At 41.6% G+C, this 20,944-nt stretch overlaps 1 protein-coding gene across 3 annotated transcripts in view; it reads left to right on the top strand.

The window, feature by feature from the left end:
- Positions 1-18,473, top strand: part of SNX19 (sorting nexin 19) — a 41,056-nt gene extending 22,583 nt beyond the window's left edge. For all 3 annotated transcript variants that reach the window (XM_011934694.1, XM_011934696.1, XM_011934695.1), the window contains 3 exons: positions 13,563-13,747; positions 14,657-14,744; positions 15,815-18,473. In XM_011934694.1, the coding sequence (XP_011790084.1) occupies positions 13,563-13,747; positions 14,657-14,744; positions 15,815-15,947 (406 nt within the window). In that variant the 3' untranslated portion in view covers positions 15,948-18,473. The remainder of the gene's footprint in view (positions 1-13,562; positions 13,748-14,656; positions 14,745-15,814) is intronic.
- Positions 18,474-20,944: the final 2,471 nt, after the last annotated feature.

The raw sequence follows: 20,944 nt of genomic DNA, 5'->3' as shown, positions 1-20,944 counted from the left end.
GAACAGAGTCTGTAGTGATGAGACCAGCTAGACATCTGAATTGAAAGAATTTTGTCAATATTCTCTATAAACTACTTGGACCTCTATTCAGGGTCTCTTGTGATCCTAAAATCTTATACATTATGTATTCACTAAGGTAGAGATTGTCAGTGCTGAATAGCCCCAGCTGGTATTAGGATCTTATCAACCTGTTAGGTATTCAAGGACGTTTCCTATTGCTTTAGGCCATGGATGGAGACTGTTTGACTCTCTCCCATTAATTTGGTTTTGGAGAAGCAACCATATGTCAATGCTTACTTTTGATCTTTACCTCTGTCCTTGCAGGCTTCTCCAAGTGCCCTTTGGAGAAGCAGAGCTATTTGGTACTGGAGCAGGGAGACAGTTGGATTCGTCGGTGGGAAATATACTTTGGCCCTGAAAGATTTCTCGGGGGGAGTTCATCCTTCTTGGGAGGGAGGCTGGTGTGCAAATGCAGCATCAAGATGAGTTTCTCAACACCCACCTCCTCTCTCCCCCAGGTTTCCTTTTTGTTGTTTTTCCAGTTTTATTTATTACTCCTCTGTGTTTTCTACCCATAGTCAGTGCTCCCAAAGTTCTTACTCTGTGGAGATTCTGGAGTTACCACTTCGGTGTCCCTACATCCTTCATATCAAGATGGATGGCCTTCTACTTGGACAGGTTTTACAGTTCAGCCTGTAGCCAGGAAACTGGGAATACTTTTGGGTAGCTCTTCTACACCAAGGTGATGGTGTTAATGACAGTCACTTTTCCTTCTCCTCTACACCCCTCTCAGTGTTTTTTCTCTTTCTTTATCTTGGGCATCTGCTTCTCGTATGTATTCTTTATTCTCCTCAAGGCTGGTCTTTTCCAGCCTCCTCTAGCCATTTTCACGGCATCATTTGAAGTCCTACAATGTCTGCTGATTTAAATAAGTCCCTAATAATTTTCTTCCAGATCATGGCTGAGCACACGCTCAATCTGTTATCTGTGATATTTATGGAAATTTGGAGGTCAGCCCTTTCTGCGAGCACATAATTACTTATCACTTCTGCCTCCTCCAGCCCTTCGCTTCCCATCCTCCTTCCTGTGGCAGGAGTTCTATGTGCAGAGCAGAACAGGGAGATCTCCCTGTGAGGTAAAGCCCCCATGAACAATAGGAGCTCTGGTTGTCAAGACGACCACTAAATTACTGCCTTCTTCCCTCTTTTGTGTCTTGCCTTTATTCGTGGTGCTTCAGCACTAAGGGTTTTGGTCCGTCTCCCTGCCCTTTCCCCTCCATGGACTCAATTTTCTTCTGAATGGGTGGCCAATTTAATTACCTTCCCCCTTCCCCACCCCACCTCTCTGCCCTTGCCCTTGCTGCTGAGAAAGGCAGGGTCAGGATAACTACCTGGGGACTGAGAATGAGCCAGGCTTGCTGTTCACACGGGGACCAGGAAAGAAGAGAGAGAGACATTTTGGATCCTGTAGTCTCTGCAGTGAAAGTTCTATTGTTTAGTGTATAGAGGTCTGGTTGTTGCAAGGATTCAGAAATAGAGTTTTCACATTATCCAAAACCCCCTGGGGCCTCTTCCCAACTTTCTTAACCACTCAGTACCAAATGCTTTACCGGTTTCAGTATTTACTTCCCTGAGCCTGCCAGGAGAATAAGCTTTACAGTGAGAAAACTGAGGCATGAAATGCAAAACTTACTCCAGATCTGGCTGTCATTAGTTCCCTGGACCTGGTTGAATTTTTAAAGAAGGTCTGAAGGAGTCTTTTTCTCTTTTACATGTGCAAACGCACAAGCACTTTAGAAATGCTTTTTATTTTTCTTATTTCATCTTGATGATAACTTTGTGAAAAAGGCAAGGCAAGAATTTGCCCATTTTATAATGAAGGAAGCCAGAGCTCAGAGAGTTCGTTGAACTTTTATGTGGTTAAGCCACCTTCAAACCTGTCTGTAGCTTTTCCGTGTTATTTTTAAAGCCTGTCAGTCCTGATTTTCCCAGAACTGGATCATAGTATGTCGACAGCAACATAGTATGAGGCCAAAGAAAGGTTGACATGAAAGACTTGACAGGCACACTAGCTTTGTGTACAGAAAACTTGCAGATTGGCCGGGCGCGGTGGCTCACGCCTGTAATCCCAGCACTTTGGGAGGCCGAGGTGGGCGGATCGTTTGAGGTCAGGAGTTTGAGACTGACCTGACCAACATGGTGAAACCCCGTCTCTACTAAAAATACAAAAAAAATTTGCCGGGCATGGTGGCGCATGCCCTTAGTCCCAGCTACTTGGGAGGCTGAGGCAAGAGAATCGCTTGAACCCAGGAGGTAGAGATTTTAGTGAGCCAAGATTGTGCCACTGCACTCCAGCCTGGACGACAGAATGAGACTGTCTCAAAAAAAAAGAAAAAAGAAAACTTTCAGACTGAAATCTTAAACATGTCATAATACTCAAATATAGGAGAAATGTTTGGAGCTTTCCCTTTACTGTCAGTCTTATTTATCCTAAAAATACACAATCCCCAAGTGTCTTTTTCTCGTTCTGCATTTGTTAGAAAGGTAACCTGACCTTTGCTTTTGGTCTTTCCTCCCCCATTCAGCTACCTTCCTCTCTTCTTACTAGTTTCAGATAATGGGTTGGAATCAATTTGATGCTGCTCCATCCATCAGAGGCACTTCCCAAAATACAAGTGTGACTCATAGTCCTCATAAACCCCCTTTGCTTTTGTTTGACTTTCAATCTCTTCTATCCTCTGGGCCTATTTCCCAGGAAAACTGACCAAACATAGGCTACTGGCAGCTGTCTCTCTCCTCCAGGATTCATAGTGTGAGATAAGAAGCATGGCTGACCCACTCCCTTGCCTTCCAGCTCTCTTCCCTTCCAGAGGGACGCATAGCCAGATGTGAATGCCCATTTCATGGATTACTTAGTTCTAGGTCACCTGACTTATTACCTAGCATACCGCTTACAACATCAGCTCTATCACTGGTGTATTGGCCCACAGTTTAATTTTATTATTAGCCTAAACAAAAGATTATTAGGAAAGCAGATCTGCCAGATGTGTATGTAAACACATATGGAATGGCGCATACAAAGGATTTTTATATTGTCCATGATTTTTAAAAATCTATCACTGTCTTCCTCCGTAAGCGTGAATAATGAAGAGCTCAGTGTTTTTGCTGTTTTAAGTATTGGGATGTATGCTTTCTGCAGAACCTCTTGTGAACAGTGTGCCATGCTTTAAGACTAGTGCCTGTCCCATATACAGCATGAATTCACTTAGTAACCGATATTGATTGATTGCCTTCTCTGTGGCAGGCACTTTGTTAAGTGATCAAAATACAGAAAAAGACCCAAAACCCCTACCATGGGAAGTTTAATATCAATTGGAGGTGCAAACTTATAAATAGGAGTTGCAGTATAAAATCAGTGCTTTGAAAAGAACTCTGTATGTGATTCAGAGAAGGGATTTATCGATTATGAGAGGTCCAGGGAAGGCTTATAGTAGATGACATCAGAGATGAGATTTAAAGAATGAGGGGAGTTGCCAGCGGACAGTGAGAGAGAGAGACAGCATTCAAGGCAGAGCAGTAAAACAATATAGTGTATTTGTGGTACTCAAAGAAGTTGAGTATGATTGATTAGGAATATATGATATGCAAGAATAATGGCTGATGATAACAGTGAAGAGTCGAATGGGTGTCTGCTCATTCAGAGTCCTGTGAGTCATTCCAAGAACAAAACATTTGTCACTCATTTGATAGGAAACAATTTACAAAACATAAACAGAGGATGACATGAGCAAATTTGCAATTGAGAAAAATTAGTTAAATAGTGCTGTGGAGGAATAATTAATTGAAGGGGCCAAAGTTAGAAAGACAGAGTAGGAAGGGGTTTCACTGATAGAAAAGGTGATGAGACATTCAACTGAGATCATTGCTATAGAGATGGTGAAGGGGTAATAGATTCATGAGATATTGAGGAGGTAGGATCACCTATATTTAGTGACTATTTCAAGTTGAGAAAAAGAGAAATCAAGAGTGACTCACACGTAATTTTCCACCTTGCAGACTGAGAAGATAACTAAAAAGATGCGGTAATATCTTTCTGAACAGCATACCTGGGTTGTGGTTAAAATCCTGTTGCTTACTAAAGTAATAGATTAGTATCTACTCTGATTTATATAAAAATAAATGATGATACCTGAAGAAGCCTATACTGTATCTCTAACAACTTTTTTTCTATCTGTAAGTTTCTTTTTTTTTTTTTGAGACGGAGTCTCACTCTGTCGCCTAGGCTGGAGTGCAGTGGCCGGATCTCAGCTCACTGCAAGCTCCGCCTCCCGGGTTTACGCCATTCTCCTGCCTCAGCCTCCCGAGTAGCTGGGACTACAGGCGCCCGCCACCTCGCCCGGCTAGTTTTTTGTGTTTGTTTTTTCAGTAGAGACGGGGTTTCACTGTGTTAGCCAGGATGGTCTCGATCTCCTGACCTCGTGATCTGCCCGTCTCGGCCTCCCAATGTAAGTTTCTTTAGAAGAAAAAAGAAAACATGAAATGAGTAGCTGACTGTGTAGCTGGTACCAAGGCAAGGTTTTTAAATTTTCTGTGCCATGACATGTGATTATTCACATGGTGGACTTCTGACTACAAACAGAATACAACTCAAAAATAGTAGAAAGAATGTATTTGTCAGCAGACCATCAACCCAGTAAAGAGTAAGATACTGACAAAATTTCAGATAAAGTTAAAACTGGATATTGTGAAAACCAGCTGACAAAGGAAAGCAGAGATAGATGAGAGGTGCTGGAATTCATAGGAACATAACAGAATGAGATAAAAACTGTTTTACATGCTGTAAGAACAGATTAACTTAAAATTCCCATCAGAAGGTATCACTGAAAGTTTTGCAACAGGATTGATTCATTCAGTAAATATTTGATTGTTTATTTGTGAATGACACTATTAAATGCTAAAGGAGATGTCAAAATGAATTATATAAGATTTCTGGCTTCAAAGCCTTAATAGTCTTTTTGAGGGGGTTGGAGGGCATTTACAAGAAGCTCAGCCAATGCTTTGAGTAAATGAATGAACAAATTAAACACATATTTCCAATGAGGAAGAAAAAGAATCAGCATCAAATGAAACCAGGGTAGTTAAACTGCGATCAGATTCTAGGTGAACATATTTAAAAAATAGAAAGAGGGGACATATACTGAACAATGCAAAAATAGTAGTAATAGAACTGACAAGAACAGGGTCTAGTAAGCTTCAACTCAGAAGGAGCTGAGGTTGTAGATAAATATTAAGGGAAAAGACTTAGGTGAAAAACACATACACATGTCACATGTTACTAACAAGAAAAAATATATATAGGTAATTGTTTGGGACAGATGCTGTAGTATTAACTGATTACATGGTAAAAGCATTTATTGATTCACTCAGCAATGAATGAATGGGTCTATTATTTGCCGGGCTGTTTTCTGTTTCCTTTGTCAAGGAAAATGCCCTAGCAAGAAGAATTGAACAGACATGATTAAAGTAGAATTGATGACCAAAATAGAAATGAAAATAACAGAGCATGTAACCTATTTTAAAGTTTGTACATTTAAACCTGTACTTGGCCTGAATGAATTATATCCCATGAAACTTAACAAATTTATATTTAACGTTAAAGACCTAAGGTCATTAAGAAACACTGCCATTTGTTCATATGGGTTAGAGATGCACAGATATCTTGCCTTTTTAAAAAAATGGTTACAGGTTCTTGACCCCAACATTTATCTCTGGAAATTTCTGAAGCAGATGATGAAGTAGATGTTTGTGAGCATTTGGGAAGGGAAATGGGGAACCCTAGAAACCATTATGGTTCAGTAGAAATGTGCCCTGCCTGATTAGTATGCAGTTGTAGTTACATTGTATGTGGATTTCAACAAGCTTTTGCCGTAATACCCATGTGGACAGAATGGAGTATGTTGCCTGCACTATAGTACTTTTAAGTAATTTGTGGCTAGTTGAGTGTTGTTAGCCCAAGAGTATTAAATAATATCATAAACTGATGCCATCCTAGAGGGAAATTTCTAGTGATAGAGCACTGCTCTTCATCTTATCCTGATCAATTTTTTTTGTCAGAAAATTTGCAAGTAATTCTAATCTTAGAGGAGTAGTTAATACTCTAGATGACAAAAATTAAGATTCAAAAACATTTAGAAAACTTAGAATGATAATCTAAAGCCAACAAGATGGAATTTGGTAGAAATAAATATTGTAAACTATAATTTAGATTTTTTTTTTTAATTTCACAAATACAGAAGGGCAAGACTATACTTAACAGAGGGGCACCTGATTTTTTTTTTTTTTTAATGTTCATATGTGGACTTTGAATTTTAGTTGACTGAAAACTCAGTATGAGTCAGTGCTTTTGACGTGTGTGCCAAAAAGCTAACACAATCTTCGGCTATATAAGAATATATAATCTAAATCAAGGAAGGCATCAATCCCCTGTATTCTTTGCTGGTCAGGTCACATCTCAGAGCTGTTTGGTTCTGGGCACGTCATTTTAAAAGAAAAACAAAGCAGCATACCAGAGGATGGAGCCAGGATAAGCAGTGGTTCATTTCTCTCCTTCGTTCATCAGACATTTATTGAGTGTCTTTGAGGTTGGCAAAATCAAGGATGTATAGGTGGTAGAAGGGAGGTAGGGGAGAAATAATAGCTGAATTTAAAAATGCAAAATGTTGTCTTTTGGAAGAGATTTAACCTAGTATCTGGTAACTCTAGAGAGTAGAACTAGGATGAATGACTGGAATTTATTAACACAAGGAGGCAGATTTGGGTTGGCAAGGTTTAAGAAGCATCTTCAACGAATTTAGATTATGCTTTGAAGGAATTAAGCCACTTACTTCCCTGAGGTCACATTGCTAATTGGGTAGCAGAACTAAGATAAAAGCCCAAGTTTCTGAATTCACAGGACCCAACCCTTGTCTATGCCATTATATTACAGAGGAGGTTTCTGCTTTGGGAGGAGACTGGATAAAATAACCTCTAAGTTTCCTTCCAACTCTTCAGTTGTATGTTCGTATAAGCCACTTGATGTAAAATATTTCCTTTTGGTGCCCAGTATTTCCATATTTGGAGTTGGTGAGATTGGAAAAACCACTAAGGTTGAACAGATGATTTTTTGAAATTCCTTTCTTAAGAATCCTTCCATTTTTTAATACGTATTAATTTCATATCTGTGATGTGTACTTTACTAATCAAAAATAAAAACTGTGGCTAGATATAAATGTTTGAAACTCAGATTCTTCTATTGTGGTATTTAGGAGAGTGTCAAGTCTTCCGTTGAAGTACACGATTCAAAGGTGTGGATCCATGATTGAAAACATGAAAGCGAAAATCAGGGAAGAAACTGTGCAAACTCTGAGCCATTTTAGATTTCACAGTAGTCATTGGGAGAAAGAAGTAGTTTCTTGCCCTTGGGGTTCATTTCGTCCTCATTCTTCCCCAGCACCGGGCAGGAAAGGATGGTGACCTGGATACACAGTCAGAGGGCAGCAGTGTTGAACTTTCTCAGACGCAGCTGAGTAACTTGGGTCTGGATAGTTACAGGATGGAAGCCTAGAGCTGAGAGCTGACAGGGGGAACTGTCTGTAAACACAAGAAGGGGCCATGGCAGGAAGACAGAGGCCTGGGAACGGCATCAGAGAGAAAAGAAGTGTAACTTTTATCAGGTGTGAAATTGGCAAAAACAATTTGTTTAATGGAGAATGTCCTGAATCTACACCATCACCTCCAAGACCTCCCTTCTCTCCCACCCTAGATTGCTGCTACTGATTGGATGAGCCAATACTCATACTTCTGTGCCAGGACTGGTGGTACAGAACACAGTGTTTGTGGTTGAGGCCCCTGCGAACATTTTACTGGGTGCTTGGTGGGTGGAGATGGGGAGCGTTTCCAGGAAGTTAAAAATATGGCTTGGGCTTCTCCTCCTTTCTCTCGGAACTCCTAATTCTTGACTCTATATGAGTGTTTTTCAAACTTTTTTAAAAACTTCAACCTACAGTAAAAAATGCATTGTACATTTCAGCCCACTGTGAGCATACACATAGGCACAGGCACATACACACATATGCATGCACGCATATCTGATGTATACATATATAGGTACATACATACGAAGAAAGTGTCTGCAAACATGAGATGCATCTTTATGTTATCACAAACAGCAAAACAGATTATATGACCTCTAATGATGTCCAGCCCACAGTTTGAAAAACATTGCGCTACAGCCATCGGGTTTTAAATGGCTATGAAAGTAGCCTGATACAATTGTATCCAAAAGTCCCTAAGTCTAAGGCAGGATTCTCAACTGGAGCAACTTTGTCCTCAGGGGACATGCGGCAATGTTTGGAGACATGTTTGGTTGGCACAGCTAGCATCTAGTTTGAGGGGAGGAGGGGCAGGGATGTTGTAGAATGTTTTATAATGCACAGGAAAGCCCCTATGACAAAGATTTTGCAGTCCGAAATATCAGTAGTACCAGGATTGAAAACCCTGCTCTAAGGGTAATAAAATAAGTCAATAATTCTAATTTATTGAAGATGTATTTAGGATGACAGAAGTTTTAACTTGATCTTCCTTTTCTGTCTCTTTTCGTTTGAACTATATTTGGTATCTTAAGATAAGGTTGAAGCATAATTGCCCTTGGATTGTCTATAGAGGTACAGCCAATAGATAAATAGGCTGGAAGGAATGGGCCTGTTATTTTTCTTGTATTTAGACTACACCAGGCGTTTTCATTTAGAATATTGTTGTGGATCTTATGAATATTTTCTGTTTCATGATTTTAGTATCTTCTTCCCTTTCTCCTCTTCATTAAGCCGTCCTGATTCAAGACCCTTTCTCACTCAACCATAGCTGCTGTCTTAGAAAAGAAGTGAAGGGGATTTGGCTAATTGGATTAGACATGGTCTCTAAAGCCTTCTCCTCTTACTCGTGAGATTTGATTCTGCTGTTTTGATGGGAAATGACCTTCTGCTAACCTTGAAGTGCCATCTTAAGCCCTAGTATTAAACTGTCTCCTTTTTAGTCATTGCTTCATTCCTGTATCTGTGGCTATTTCAGACCAGGTTCCCTTGAACATGGAGTAGATGTGCAATCCCAGTGTACTGATAAGCCCTGATCTCCACATCCTCTCTTCTCCCCTGTCTGGCATAAGTGAAGCTTTTGAATGTCTTGGGGTCAAAATGGTGTTGTATGGTGGGGTTTTTTTTGCCATTTTATTGGCTATTTCTAGGTCCCCTGGTAAGGCTCTGAATCATTCAGAGATGGCTTAACACAAGATACCTGGTTTGGGTTCTTTTTTCTTCTCTTCTTTGGGATGAAGGCAGGATAATAGAAAGAGATATCTCTAAATCAAGTATCAGACCTGGAATAGTAGTGGAAAATAAAACCAGTGCTATCTGAGGCTATTCCCTACCATATTTATTTTAGCGTATTTACTTCATGCATCTTGTATTACATAAACAATAGCATTTGTATTTAGTAAATGATTTATTATAAGTAGTTTCTTTTTCTTTTTTTTTCTTTTTTTTTTTTTTTTGAGATGGAATCTCCCTCTGTCACCAAGGCTGGAGTGCAGTGGCGCAATCTTGGTTCACTGCAACGTCTGCCTCTGGGTTCAAGGGATTCTCCTGCCTTAGCCTCCCTGAGTAGCTGGGACTACAGGCGTGCGCCACCATGCCCAGCTAATTTTTTTTGTATTTTTAGTAGAGACGAGGCTTCACCATGTTGGCCAGGCTGGTCTCAAACTCTTGACCTCGGGTTATCTGCCCGCTTCAGCCTTCCAAAGTGCTGGGATTACAGGCGTGAGCCACCGTGCCCGGCCTATTATAAGTAATTTCTAATGAATAGTAAGAGGAACGTGTGTGTGTTTTTACCTTGAAGCTTTAGATTTCTGTCAGCCTAATAGTAAGTGGTACCAGCGAATTCCAGAAACTGATGCTGGAAAAGCTCCTGTGATGTGTTAGATTTCAGACACATAAATTCCATCCTTTCCACTTAAAGAGAGCTCGCTAGGGCTACAAATCTCTTTTTAACCTCCCACTCCTATGATAAGGATAGAAAGATGCAGTGTAGAATAGCGAGATGAAGAGAGTTAATGGAGAGGTGTTGCGACGTCTGTCCCTTTTAACGATCCTACACCTAATCTCTTTGTCTTCCATGTTTTAGCCAGTTTCCAAATACACCAAACATGATTAGGGGAGTTAATAAAGCTAGATAATGAAATGGTGGTGTGTATGGAGTTTTACCTTAGAGAAGGATGACAGAACCAAAGGAAGGGAAGGTGGGGATGGAAGGGAGAGAAGAGATCTTTGGATGAAGAGATCTCCACCTTCTTCATTGCTCTTAGGAACCTGTGGCAGTTGGTTCCATCCAGGTGTTGGGCAAGGCATAGTATACCAAATCCCTGAATATGGCCATTTACAACTTGAGAAAGGAATTGTGGGTGATAATAAAGTATGTCTTAGAAATTGAATTACAACTTAAAAAATGTCGAGATTGTATTATGTGAGGACAGTGGCAGTAGTGGTGGTGATGTTTTTGGTTTGGGCTTTATCATGTTTTCCTTCCAGATTGGCATGCTCATCATTTTTAACGAGACACTGTCGCTCAGAAGTTCTGCGAACAAGAAAGATGTGTTGCACTTGGTCTTCTACACAGGCTGCCTGGGGCTAGGAAATAAGACCATGCTGAGCCCAGAGGCCTAGGATAAAGCTTCTGTTTGCCAACAGGGGGAAGGGTGGGCAGAACGTAAGCAAGAGGAAAATCCAGGAAAGAGAGCAAATGTTTAAATTGTGTGTGGTGCAAGTGTGTAGTTTGTGTCTTTTATCTTCACAGTATGGAGAAGAATAAGGAAAGCTGGCACTCTGCAGCTCCCAGGGACTAGAAGCCACTTTCTAAACTCTGTCCCTCTTTGTAGGCCTGCAGGGAGTTTATTTCTGCCAGTTTATAGAAGTCCTGTTTCTTACATTCCTGGGCCTGACTTTTTCCAGGGCCTCCTGTTGGCCAGTTCTGTGCCTTGTGTGTACAGTGCTTGACAGTGTATTTGTCTAGTCAGCAATTGATACTTACTCAGAGGTGGCAGTCCTTTTCGTCAGTGAGTTGTGTTTATTGGCTCCCACAAATTTATTTGACTCATAGACTCATCCGTATCATCAGGTGCTTATTTTTACTTTTTCATACTTTTATGTGTCTCCCCAACATTTTCATTTAGAGTTTGAAAAGCTGTCTTACAGATTCATGTAAGTTTATAAATTTATATTTTGCCACATGATAAAATTCATTTTGCACCCAACACACCTACATGAGACACTTAATCACCATGCAAGAGAACAAGGAGGATATCCTTGTCATAATGTCATGTGAGGTCCTGTCCTGTCAGATAAATTAACGTTCATTCAGAAGAATCTAACTCTTGCTTTGTAAGACATGCCCAGAAGATGGCTGAGGTACCCAGGTTTGCTGGTGTGTAACATGTTCAGTCTAGGAAGGATCGTGTGGCTGAAGATTTTAGTTTGCAAGACTTTGCCCCTCTCCCTCAAGACACTTAGATGAGACCCTGAGACACATCATTCTAGACACATCATTCTCCTCAGCAAAAGTTGCAGAAGTATACATGGCTTGAGGTGAAGAAGGGAGACCTTGGGTCACTTAATCCCCTGCAGAGAAGCCGATCAGGTCATTGCAGCCACCTCCCTCTAGTGACCCTCTTACATAAGCAGGAACAGGAATTCTTGCTACTGGATCCCTTTCATCAGGCATCTTAGGCTCGCTGAATGAAAAGCCCTATAAAAAGGAGATGTGGCCCTAATAATAACAAATACGATCGTGATGGCTATTTTGGACAAGAACAGCTTTGTGCCACTCTTGATCTCCATCGATGGCTGCCATTCTTGCCCTGCTATTACCTTACACACTTCCTATTCTTAGAATCAGTTGTGAGCCTTGGGCTTGGGGGATTGTAGCCCCCATGGCTGGAATGCCCAGCTTGAGTGGAATGCAGACTGTCTGGCAGAGTGGAGGTTAAATAAAGTTTGCCTTGGCAGCCCCTCTGCTCTTGGATGAGTGACAAGTGACTGGAGTATAGGAGTGAGGAGCGATGGCATGAGCTGCCATGTGGTGCAGGATCAAACGAGTCTTCCACGCGTGAATAGAAGTGGTTGATTGTCCATCCATGACCAACACGGCTATGTCAGTCTTAAATGAGGTAGGTGAAGGGGAGGCCGCAACAGCCTTGAACCTCAGCTTCTGACCATATCACTTTGAAAAAAATGCAGGAACAGATAAAGAATAATGTTGAACCACTTTCTAAGTTTCCAGCTGAACTCCAGATTTGGTGTATCTTCCCACTCAGAGTAATTGACTCACTTTTGAAAGTAAGACAAAGGGAAAATTTTTCATTGAAATAAGAACAGTTAGTCAGTCAACCGTTTCTTAAGCACCAAGCACTGTGGGAAATTTTTTTTAAGTACAAGACACAGAACTCTTACAGCTTATAATTTAGTTGAAGAAGTAAAGCTATAAACACCTTTAAAAAGCAATTGTTCCAGAACTACCTGCCAAAGGAGGTCTATGGAGAAGGAGAGCACTTCCAGCTGTGGTGGTCAAGGATTTCATGGAGGAGGTTGGTCTTGCCAGAAGCAGACTTGAGACTTGTTCTTCAGGCAAGGCGAGAAGAGGCCCTTGTTAGTGAGAGAACTGTTACAAACAAAGGGCAGATGTAGGAAATCCCCAAGACAGTCATGAGGACTTGAAGTCCAGGGGATATGGCTGGGGAGGGTAGGGAGAAGAATTTGTATAAAGATCACCAGGCCCTTAGCTCTGAAGGCTGTGTGTACATGTTACCAAGAAGGTTATGATGCTTCCCATCAGGGGAGAGCTGGGAAGATGTAGGTACAGCCTTGCCCAGAGACCACGGCCCTTTTACTGTTCTCTTCTGTAAAACCGCTTGTACAGTAGGTGGCACATAGTGAACACTGAGTAAATAACACGATTCTTATTGTTACTCATCTTCAAATTCTGTTATCCCAGGTTGTTGAATTGGCTTGGTTTCCATTGCAAGAATCAGTGCTGACTTTCTCCTGTTCTGATAGCTCATGTAATTGATGGTATCTTTGTCTGTTTAGGCTGCTATAACAAAATACCATAAACTGAAGGGCTTATAAACAACAGAAGTTTATTTCTCACAGTTCTAAAGGCCGGGAGGTTCAAGATCAAGGTACCAGCAGAATTGGTGTCTGCTGAGGGCCCTTTTCCTGGTTCATAGACAGCTGTCTTCTCCCTGTGTTCTCATATGGCAAAAGGGGTGCGAAGTCTCTCTCAGGTTTCTTATTATAAGGGCATTTACCTTTGCCCCCATGACCTGATCACCTCCCCAAAGGCCCCACCTCCTCCTACCATCACCTTGAGGGTTAGGATTTTGACATTCAAATCTGCAGGAGAACATAAACAGTCAGTCTGCTGCCTTGCTGTTTCCTTTCCTTCAGCTTTATCTAAGCTTTCGTCTCTCTTCTACTACAGGTGGCTAGAGGTGCAGGTAGCTAATTTAACAAGTCCACAGCGCTGGGTGCAGTACCTCAGGCTTCTTCAGGAGTCCATCTGGCCTGGTGGAGTTTTGCCTAAGTTTCCACGGCCTGTAAGGACCCAGGAGCAGAAACTGGCTGCTGAGAAACAGGCTTTGCAGAGCCTGATGGGAGTCCTCCCAGGTAATTGGACCAATGAGATCAATTATACCAGTCACAGTTCCCTTCCATTCTGCTTTGCCACCATTACCCTTTCACCTTTTCCTGTTTGTAAAAGGACCCTGCATGTGGCTAGATTCAAAACTCTGTTGACCCATCATTTCTCAGGCTAATAGAAAAATGAACAGGGCTGCAGTTCTTTTATCCCTTGCTCAGCTGATGCCAAGGGAATGGAAAAGAACTCTATGGCTGCACCCTAAATACTAGGTGACAATCCTGCAGATATTTAGGTTAATAACTTTCTCTCTACCTACAGGCAGGTCTGGGGAAGCCCGCCTGCAGGCACAGGTCTCAGAGTCATTTCCAGGAGATGAAGACTTCAGATGCTCTGACAATTCATAGCATTTTGGGACCAAGGAAGAAAATCACATGTCCCACAGAAGCTCCAACTTAATAAATTGCAGCCATTGAGTATGGTACATGGCCTTTAGCAATAAGTAAAAACAAAATCTGGGAAGGTGGTTTTCCTCGCACTGTATTTTTAGAGGCCAGGAAGGCAGTTTGCTGCCCATGACTGTGATAACCAGGAAACAGTTGTGAACTTAGCTCTGGACAATCAATTTTATTTACCCTTATCATTATAACTCTGTGTTTGCCAACCTCAACTGTTATACTGGAAGGAGTACCTGCATTTGAGTGACAGGTTACAAAATAATTTTTGAAGCCCATTCTTGTGTAGACACCTAACTTAAGAAACATATTTTTCTCAGGTTTTTCCTGTTTTGTGAGGATTTTAGTTTGGCTGTGTGGTTTAGAGGTATGCCCGAAATACCGAACCTATGTAAAAACGGCAGAGATCCTGGGGAGAGACTGTCCTGAGAATCTAAAACTTCAGTGGTAACACACACATTCCATCTGTTTTTTCCTGCTCAGATCTCGTAGTAGAAATTCTTGGGGTGAACAAATGCCGGGTGAGCTGGGGTCTAGTCTTGGAGTCACTACAACAACCGCTCATCAACAGGTAAGTGGAAGAATGTTATTCCAACCTCAGCATAGTTAAAGCCGTCTCTGGTCTTAGAGGCATCCAAGGTTTCTGAGTGAAAAGCCCACATTCCAAAGAATAGGATTGTAGTCTTGACTTGGTCTGGGCACTGACTACGGAGTTTAATGTCCAGATCCACACACTCAGTAAAACCCACACCATCAGGCTTCCGAGCAGATCTTCATGTGCTAGGAAGTCACTCTTAGACAAACCACCATTTGTGTTTGGAAGAACTCTATGCAGGCCCCCACATGAGCTGCTGAAAATGACCTCTTATCCTCCAGGCTTGTTCAGCATACTTGCTCCGTGCTCTTTCCAACATCTGCCAGCCCCTGTGAATGCTCCAAGAGCGTACCCTGGCCTGTGTATCATAGACCATGTAAAGATGTTCACCATAAGCCCCTGGCCTCATAGCAAAGCTGTGATTCATGTCAGGACCAGGAGTTGTCTTTGCTTCATATCAGGTAGACAAGATAGTATGGTTGGAATTTCATAAAGGGACCAGAAATGCTGGGTGAGGAGTCCTAGAATAATCCAGAAGAGGTAGATTCCATCCCCTGGGCTGTTACTCTTCTAGAAGTATTGAGTAATCTGACACTCAAACCCTACCCCAGAGTAGACTGTGTTTGTTACCTTCCTCAAGGATCCTGGCTTTGCCTCACTGCCTGTAAGGCAGCCTATAAATTTAAGGTAATTAATTATGAGAAACAGCAGTAGTCAGGAGCTCTGAAAGTGTCTAGTAACCTGACATCTCAAGGATTTGTTAGCACAGTCCCTCAGCGCAGTGCTAATGTAACTATGTAAAGAGAAATGGAATTTTATAAAACTTAATGTTATGTAAAACTAGTCTTATATAATAAAGCTGTTCTTACCTTTATTAGGGCCAGAGGCTTTATTAGTTCAAAAAACGTTAATTTCTTAGCAGAAGTTTCATCAAGCTATTGAAGTTTAGCATATCGGTGATGGGGGAGGAGAAAATAAATGTCATAAACAGGATCTTGTGTTTCCTGACTGAGCCAGACCCTAAGTTTTTTGCCCATTTGTTTCAGGCATTTGATTTACTGTCTTGGGGACATCATCCTGGAATTCCTGGATCTCAGTGCCTCTGTTGAGAAGTCTGCTGCTATCACCTCTGCCTCAGATATGCCAGGCAACTCTAAGAGGATGGGTGTCTCCTCTTAGCTGGTTATTCACGCATTCTTCCCAGTTCAGGGAAGTAGAGTTACTCGGCCACCAAAGACCCTTCAGGAAGCCTGTGCCCTCTTGAAATAGGCTACAGCTAAGAAGGCCTAGGTTCTCAGTGGCTCGCTTCCCTCCCACTTCTGCTCCATTTGTAGCAGGTGACAGGGGTATATGTGTCCCAGTTGCACGCACATTTATTTCCATGTTTCTTTTGGAACACTGGGATTGTTGCTGGTGAGTAGATCCTGTTTCCTTTGGGAAAAGAAGCTGTGAGGTAGAGGAATGAGCCCCTTTTGCTTCTCCTTTTGCCATCCTCCCTGAGATTGTTTGCCAGAATCCTGGCCCTGTGCACACATGTGCTTAATCCACCAGCACACAAGCTCTGGATAGAACAGGAAAAAAACTGTGGCCAGGTTTCCTTGGAGGAGAAAACAACCTTCTGAGCTCTCTGTTCCTAACCGGAAACTAAAAATTCATTCAGGGCCATTCTCACAAACCAGACTCCTGGGTCTAATCTAGTTTCCCAACAGTTCCAGAGGAAGAAGGAGGGAAGAAAATTTTTCAAGGAACTTCTTGCTCATGTGTTGCTGTTTCCCAACACATCAGCCTTCTGGAAGATGTCATGAGGCTGCTTCCCTGGGAGGCTACACTTTTCCTTTCCAGAAGACTTCAAAACTGACTGCCAAAGCTTCTGGTAAATCCACCCCACCCTTTACACCCTTTCCTGAAAGGCATTTGTACCACACATTTTCTTTATTGGCTTTTCTCCCAACCCCCTGCCCTAGAGCAATTGGATTTTTGAATTTATGACCCTCTCTATATCTTCAGCAAAATTGCATGACAAGCTGCATATCCAGCCTCAGTTTTTCCAAGGAGAAGGTAAAGCACTTGCCTCCTGTCTTAAGAATGCACAAAGAGTAGGACTAGCAAGCCTGGGGGATGAAACCTCCCTTCGTAAGTCTTTGACAGAGAACTTCTATTGTTCTGAACAGATAAGATTAGCAAACTTACAGGGAATAGCTTCTTATTTCCCGTTCCTTATGGTTATAATTAGTCTTTTAACAACACCAGCATGCAGGCAAAGGTGTTTTGTCAGACTGCAACATCTATTAGCAAGGCAAAGCAATTGGGAATTGCTGGAGAAGGATAAATGGTGATGGAAAAGGACGCAGACAGTCACAGGGAAGTGCTGTATATTAAACACATGTGAATAGCTGGCAAAAAGGTGTCAAGGATGTTCCTGGGAGCCCTTTGGCTTCACACTTGCCTGTTAGTGCCTTGCTTTCGCTGAATTACCAGAGCCTGCCGCTTGAAGGAAGGTCTTGGAGTTAGACTGATGAGAAGGCCATGGGGTGTCAAAAACAAGTGTCAAAGCTCTCTTAGATTCTGAAGTAGGTGATGAGCACACAAAGTGGTTTGTGAGAGAAAGTTGTAAAATCTTTTTACTGTTTTGCCCCTCTGGAGGCTTTTAACCCTAAATTGTGTCTGATTGATTTGGGAGGCTTCGGTGTGCAATTCTTGCCCAAAGGCAAGGAGATGAATGAGACGTCTCAGGGCTCCTTCTAGGCTTAAAAGTTGACCGTTACAGTGACTTGATGGCTCCAAAGTTCTTGAAGCATCTCCAGCCCTAGACTTTGACAGGAAAAGGTTGCTCAGCATCTCTACCTTCTGTGAGTACCTACAGGAGTCCAGCCAATGTATTAGAGCTGATCATTCAGCTCCTTCAGTGAGGGCTAAGATCCTATTCTCGATGGGCATAGGGGGGCAGCCCTGTTTTATGCCACTTTTCTCTCCCCATACCTTCCCTTCACGTCTACGTAGCCACCTGTGTTGCTTTGAATCTGCTGCCAGTTCTGGCTGAAATGTGGCACAAAATCAGTACATCAGACACACCATGAAATCCCTGTGGCTGTAAATTCTAAGGAATCTTTTGACACTTCCAGCCCAAAGAACTTATTTTTATTTCATATTACATAAGAGTCCCCACCTCTACTCCATGTACCCCAAAAGGATAAGCTGTCCTCAGATCCTCCTTCTACCCAGGAGGGAAATAATGGATATTGCCAAGGGAACAATCAAAACTTTGAAAATGACCTGCCAATTTTGGGTAGCAGGTTCAGACAACAAGAGAGTAACAACTGGTAGAGAGCCACAGGTATCTGGAAAAGATACTCCCAGCTGACAGGGTGATAAAAGGCAGGGAAGAATTGGGCCTGTGCTAATCCAGGAAGGTTTTTTTGTTTGCTTGTTTTTTGTATTTACTCGTGACTAAATTTTATTCATTTAAGTCAGAATTTTGATATTTGAAATAAGACTACTTTCCCTTTTCTTAATATCTATAAAAAAAGACAAGACAGGGATGCTGTGTTCTTTCTGTCCAATTCTAAATGTGATCTTTGCCATTGATTATTTGAATTCAAGAAAGCTGTACTTTTTCATCACATATAACTCACAGTTTCATTTTCACATTTTTGGATTAGACTTAATAAAACCTAAATGGAAAATAAATTCCTAAACCTGAGCCTAGGAGCATGTATGAATTTTAAAAACAATACAAGCTACTCCAATTTCCATTTTAGAAATTTCCAGTTTACAAGGTGATTTTCTTATTCTTGTAAAGAAACACATAATGTGAGATCTACCCTCTTAAATTAAGTGTATAGAACATTATTTATTTTGAGATAGTACATTATTAACTAGAAGCAGCACACTATTTTGTAGCAGACTGCTACCGGTTTTTCATCTTGCATAACTAAAAGTTTATACCCATTGAACAGCATCTCCTCATTTCCCCTCCCACTAGCTCTGGCAGTCACTATTCTACTTTCTGCTTCTGTGAGTTTGACGACTTTGAACGCCTCATATAAGTGGAATCATGCAGTGTTTGTCCTTTGACTGACTTATTTCACTTAGCATAATGTCCTCTAGGTTCATCTGTGTTGTAGCATGTGACAGAATTTTGTTTTTAAGGCTGAAAACATTCCATTGTATGGCTGTGCCACATTTTCTTTGTTCATTCATTGAGGGACATTTGGGTTGGCTCCATGCCTTGGTTATTAAGAATAATGCTGCAGGGAACGTGGGAGTATTAATATTTCTTTGAGGCCCTGCTTTTAATTATTTTAGATAACTACCCAGAAGTAGGATTGCTGGGTCATATATCATTCTGTTTTTAATTCTTTGAAGACTTTCATACTGTTTTCCATATTGACTAGACCATTTTACATTCCCACCAATAATGTACAAGGGTTCCAGTTTCTCCACATCCTCTCCAACACTTGTAAGGTTTTGTTTTTTCATAATGGCATCTTAAAAGGTATTAGGTGATATTAATATCTCGTGGTTTTGATTTACATAGCCTAGAACATTTTTGAGTCTTCCTGGTCCTACCCAGGTTATTCATTTCCAGCTACTGCTCTTCCTGTGCTCTTAGCACCCAACACCAATTGTTAGGTCCCGGATGAAGTAAAAATATGTGTAACTATGGTCCCTGGCTATATGAATCAGGATGCTCTGGACAGGCATTAAATTATGAGGAAAAATTATTTTCTTTCATAACATTAGTATGTGAGTAGGTAAGCCCAGGAGTTTGGTGATTGAGCAACTCTGAGACCTCTTAAGGGGCCTGAATTCTTTCCATCTTTCTTCCTTGCCATTAATTAGGTCAGCTGTGTTCTCAGACTGCCTGCCTTCCTGGTGCTGTGGTTTCAGGCATCACTCCCAGAGATAACATTCATAAAAGAACAGGGGCATCTCTTCTGTGTTTTCTTCTAAGGAATGAAGGAACCATTTCCCAGAAATCCTTCAAGAATCCTCTTCTAGGCCAGGCACAGTGGCTCACACCTACAATCTCAACACTTTGGGAGGCCAAGGTAGGGGGATTGTTTGAGGGCAGGAGTTGAAGACCAGCCTGGAACATAGCAAGACCCTGTCTCTACAAAAAATATAAAAAATGAGTGGGGCATGGTGGCTCTCGCCTGTGGTTCCATCTACTAGGGAGGCTGAGGCAGGAGGATCACTTGAGCCCAGGAATTTGAGGCTGCAGTGAGCTATGATCACACCACTGCATTCTCGCCTAAGTAACAGAGTGAGACTCCAAATCAAAGGAAAAAAAAAAAAAAAACTCTTATGACTCATTGGCTAGAACTACCCACCTCATGCCAATCCACTGACACTGAGAATGGCATTGTGATTGACTTTCAATAGTATTTGCCCCCAGAGATGAGGTCATCTTCCGTGAAGGTCAGATATCTTCAGAAATAATTGATGTTAGCAAGAAAGAAGCAGAGAATGGGTTTGATAGACAGTGTCTGCTCTAGGGATGGGTCATTCTGCCAACATTAAGCAAATCCCCTGTCTACTCTCAAAATGCCTGGTACCAGCTAATAGTTAACATTTTCTGAGAGCATTACTTAGAGTCTTTACCTATGTTTACTTATTTAACCCACAAATCACCCTTTAAAGGTAGGTTCTGTTGTAGTGGGTTGATGCAAAAGTCATTGCAGTTTTGCCATTTTAATGCAATTACTTTTGCACCAATCTAATATATCCCCATTTTATCAATGGGGAACATGAGGCACAGAGTGGTTATGTCTTACCCACAGTCATTTGCAAGGGAGTGATAGAGCCTAGATACAAATCATGTCAGTCTGCCTCTGAGCCTACATGTATAGCCACTATACTAAACTGCCGTTCTACCTTACAAAGCAGAACAAGACCAGGTTCTCACTTTCAAGGAGTCTACAGTCTAGTATAGGAGCCAACAAACTTTCTCTGTAAAGGTCTGGAGACTAAATGTTAGGTTTTGCAGCAGTATGGTCTCCGTTGTAGCTACTCAGCTTTTCCATTGTAGTATAAAAACAGTCATAGACAATTCATAAACAAGTGTGGCTGTGTTCCAGTAAAACTTGATTTACAAAAATAGGCAGCTGACCAGATTTGTCTCATGAGTCATAGTTTGTGGACCTGAGGTCTAGTGAGTTAGAATACTGCTTACC

Source organism: Colobus angolensis, unplaced genomic scaffold (genome assembly GCF_000951035.1).
Source record: "Colobus angolensis palliatus isolate OR3802 unplaced genomic scaffold, Cang.pa_1.0 Scaffold137, whole genome shotgun sequence".
Lineage (NCBI taxonomy): Eukaryota > Metazoa > Chordata > Mammalia > Primates > Cercopithecidae > Colobus > Colobus angolensis.
This window is presented reverse-complemented; position numbering and strand designations above follow the sequence as displayed.